We start from the raw sequence: 4,321 nt of genomic DNA on the forward strand, positions 1-4,321 counted from the left end.
CAGGTGGATTACTGAGTTCGAGGCCAGCCTGGTCTACAAAGTGAGTTCCAGGACAGCCAGGGCTACACAGAGAAATCCTGTCTCAAAAAAAAAAAAAAAAAAAAAAGGGATGGATATGGAAAATGTGGTACACTTACACAATGGAGTACTACTCAGCTATTAAAAACAATGACTTCATGAAATTCTTAGGCAAATGGATGGAACTAGAAAAATATTATCCTGAGTGAGGTAACTCAGTCACAAAAGAACATACATGGTATTCACTTACTGATAAATGGATATTAGCCCAAAAGCTTCAACTACCCAAGATTCAATCACAGACCACATCAAGCTCAAGAAGAAGGAAGAGCAAAGTGTGGATGCTTGTTCAGTCCTTCATAGAAAGGGGAAAAAGTACTCACAGGAGCAAATACAGAGACAAAATGTGGAGCAAAGACTGAAGGAAAGGCCATCCAGAGATTGCCCAACCTGGGGATCCATTCTATATACAGACACCAAACCCAGACACTATTGTGGATGCCAAGAAGTGCTTGCTGACAGGAGACTGATATAGCTGTCTCCTGAGAGGTTCTGCCAGAACCTGACAAATACATAGGTGGATGCTTGCAGCCAACCACTGGACTGAGCACTGGGTCCCCAATGGTGGGGTTAGGGAAAGGACTGAAGGAGCTGAAAGGGTTTGCAACCCCATAGGATGTACAACAATATCAATCAACCAGACAACCCCCAACCCCCAAAACTCCCAGGGACTAAACCACCAACCAAAAAGTACGCATGGAGGGACCCATGGCTCCAGTTGCAAATGTAGCAAAGGATGGCCTTGTTGGGCATCAATGGGAGGAGTAGCCCTTAGTCCTGTGAAGGCTTGATGTTCCAGTGTAGGGGAATGTCAGGGTGGGGAGGCGGGAGTAGGTGGGTGGGTGGGTGGGGGAGTGCCCTCAGTGAAGCAGGGGAAGGTAGGATGGGATTAAATTTGAAATGTAAATAGAGAAAATATCCAATAAAAGAAAAAAAAGAAAGAAAGCTCTATTAAAATAGTTTTACAATATCAGCTGTACTGGTTAGTTTTGTGTCAACTTGACACAACTGGAGTTATCACAGAGAAAGGAGCTTCAGCTGGGGAAATGCCTCCATGAGATCCAACTGTAAGACATTTTCTCAATTAGTGATCAAGGAGGAAAGGCCCCTTGTGTGTGGGACCATCTCTGGGCTGGTAGTCTTGGGTTCTATAAGAGAGCTGGCTGAGCAAGCCAGGGGAGGCAAGCCAGTAAAGAACATCCCTCCATGGCCTCTGCATCAGCTTCTGCTTCCTGACCTGCTTGAGTTCCAGTCCTGACTTCCTTGGTGATGAACAGCAGCAGTATGGAAGTGTAAGCCGAATAAACCCTTTCCTCCCCAACTTGCTTCTTGGTTATGATGTTTGTGCAGGAATAGAAACCCTGACTAAGACAGTCAGGTAAATAAATAAATAAATAAATAAATCCCAGGCCTCATCTTTTCAGATATGCGCCTAAGTAGGTCTTCATAACTTTCTCTATTGGATCCTATTACTATGTTCCCCCCCAAACAAACAAACAAACAAAAAATGCTTTAAAATATGTTATAGATTCAAGGGTGAACATCCATAATCACCTCTTAACTTTATGGTTTAAAATATGTCAACTCTTTAAATATCCTTTCAAAGTATTTCCCAAGCTGTGTTCTACAGAATACAGAGTACTCAAAGAACAAAAAGCATTCAGGAACAAAGAATCTTTTACTGTTAATTATTATGATGATGTTATTCATTTCCTTTACACCCTGATGCCACCTCTCCTCCCTCCTCTCCTATGAGTACCTCCCTCTCATGCTAGCTCCACCCATCATACCACCCCTTCTTTTCAGAAAAGGGGAGGCCTCCTAAGGACCAACCAACCTTGACATATCAAGTTGCAATAAGATTAGGTGCTTCTTCTTGGAGACCAGACAATGCAGCCCAAATCGGGCAGAGGATTCCAAAGGCAGACAATGTAATCACAATATATTTGGGTTTCTATGCTTCAGAATAAATCTAAAATAGCCTACCTAGATAATCTTCAAGCTTTCATTCAACAGGACATCTTTTTTTTTTTGAGTCTTTTTTAGCCTTTGACTTAGTGATATATAAGAATGTGTTTCATTTTGTCCTGGAAATACACTCATACCCTGTCAACTGTTGTACATACAAATTCAAATACATGCACGTACGTACACAATGCACACAGATTTATCAAACTGAAGCTTTAATATATGGCCATGTTATACACAATCATTCACAGTGTATGTATATTTACTTTGTGCATTCTTATTTCCTAATATGCAGCTTTTAAGAATTGTATAATTTCTCAAACAGCACCTTTTAATTCCTATCCACTGAGTGTTTTGAGGAACACGCTCCACTGAGACTTTCTTCTCTCCAGTTTCACATGTTTTACTACTCTGCTGAGCTTTGGTAAACTAAGTTCCATGGCTGCCTTCCTGGCTCACATTTAATTTTTATCTCTCTTCACCAAATAATCGTGATGCTTAAAGTTTCATTATTCCCTTTATGTGTAAAATTTATTAAGTTATGGTGGGTTTTCATTTCCTTAAAATGGCACAGAATCAACAGATCTGGCATTTTCCTGCCACTAGAAAAACTGAAATATGGCTTACCTAGACTGTCACCCACTGTCAACTAGCGTCAGTTACCTAGGGCATTAACAACAAATGTTTACGTGTGCTTCACTAGGCTAACAAAAAGAGACTGTAGCAATAAAGTGGAATTCACACTTTTTTGAGGTCTAAATCTCAAGAAACAATACATTTAAGGGTCTTAAACTAATATTGCTATGCCCCTTATCACTGCCAGGCACTGAAACAGATCAAGGATAGCTCTGCTTATCAGCTATAGTATCTGGGCTTTTAAGTAAGTTACTAGATTTCAAACTACTTTTGGAATATGACTTGGGTTGCCCACGGTCAGTAAGGTAAATTTGTATCCAACGCACTCCAGAGTATTTAGAAAAACCTAGCATATTTTCAACTCAACCAGGAGGAAATACATGTCAGTAGCTTGAGTTCCAACGGAGGTGTCTGACACATAGGAGCAAAGCAATCTCAAACCATCTAGGGGTCCCAGCAAGCCACAGATGTGAGAAGAGAGTTGAGGTTGCATTCCTCCTTCCTGGAAAGGATCAAGACTGAGGAGAAGTATAGAGGACAAAAACTGCTAACAAGTAAGTGAAGTTAACAGCGGCTCTCAAAGTTCAGAGCGAATAAAAAGTCCAACAGGCATGGTAACCATGCGCCCACGGAGGAGGAGGAGGAAGACCCAGGAATTAGGGCTGTTTAGCTTTGCCAAGATGCCAGAGAGGAGGCGCGTGCGCCGCCAGGGCCAGGGAGACCGAGCAGATCGCCCCGCCTCTTCCGGTGGCCGTGGCGCCGACCCGCCCACGCGGCGCCCCAAGAAGTGGCTCCGGACGTTTCTACAGTGGCCGCGTCAGGATATAGCCTTGCCCAGGAGTAAAGCGATGGCCCCAGTCCTCATTACCTGATCAGGGCCGCGACCCTCATTCTGGGCGCAGTGTGCGTGCGTACGTGCGTGCGTGCGGTAACCACAGACGCCAGGCCCGGGATCCCGCGGAGGCTGGACCTACACGCGCGGTCCTCTACCTGGTGTCTGCTGCACTGCCTGCCCGCGACCATGCCTACTGCCCCTTCAGCACCTTGCTGAACACCCGGGTGTAGAGGCTAGGTAGTGTCAGCATCTGTTCCCTGATACATGGATATACGGCTCAGAATTTACAAAAAGAAAAAAGTTTAGGCACAGCCTAACCACCTAAGTAAGGGCAGTGAAGCTGCCAAGGGTAGGGCATGGTCCTTGGTAAACCGCTTGAGGGTGCTGGGATTGTCTGGGTAGTAAATTCAAAGTCACAAGTTCTAAGATTTGAAACACTACCTTGGAAAGGGGATTTAGTCTCTCTCCTTTCTTCGTCAACTACAAGAAAGAAATCTTTTCGCCCTTCCTACTCACCCCTCCCCCAAAAAAGAAAAAACCCCACTAACACCTGAACACTTTTAACTTCGAGGTTTGCATCTCTGCCCATTGAACCAGTGAGGCTATATGACCTCCACCTCCTGTACTGTGTTTTTGCATTTTCCCAATACAGAAACTGAAAAACTTGCACTCCAGAAAGCAAAACGAAAATCTAATTTAAAATACATTTGCCAGTACTTAGCTATTTGAATGTACTAAGCACTCTTTGGAGCTCCTGGGATCAACTGGTGTATGATATAGACCACCATGCCTACCTACATCCAT

At 43.8% G+C, this 4,321-nt stretch overlaps 1 protein-coding gene across 3 annotated transcripts in view; it reads right to left on the reverse strand.

Annotated features, from left to right (window-relative positions):
• Positions 1-3,658, reverse strand: part of Dph6 (diphthamine biosynthesis 6) — a 139,202-nt gene extending 135,544 nt beyond the window's left edge. For all 3 annotated transcript variants that reach the window (XM_021156493.2, XM_029474394.1, XM_029474393.1), the window contains exon 1: positions 3,551-3,658. In XM_021156493.2, coding sequence (XP_021012152.1) covers positions 3,551-3,573 — 23 coding nt within the window. In that variant the 5' untranslated portion in view covers positions 3,574-3,658. The remainder of the gene's footprint in view (positions 1-3,550) is intronic.
• Positions 3,659-4,321: the final 663 nt, after the last annotated feature.

Source organism: Mus caroli, chromosome 2 (assembly GCF_900094665.2).
Source record: "Mus caroli chromosome 2, CAROLI_EIJ_v1.1, whole genome shotgun sequence".
NCBI lineage: Eukaryota > Metazoa > Chordata > Mammalia > Rodentia > Muridae > Mus > Mus caroli.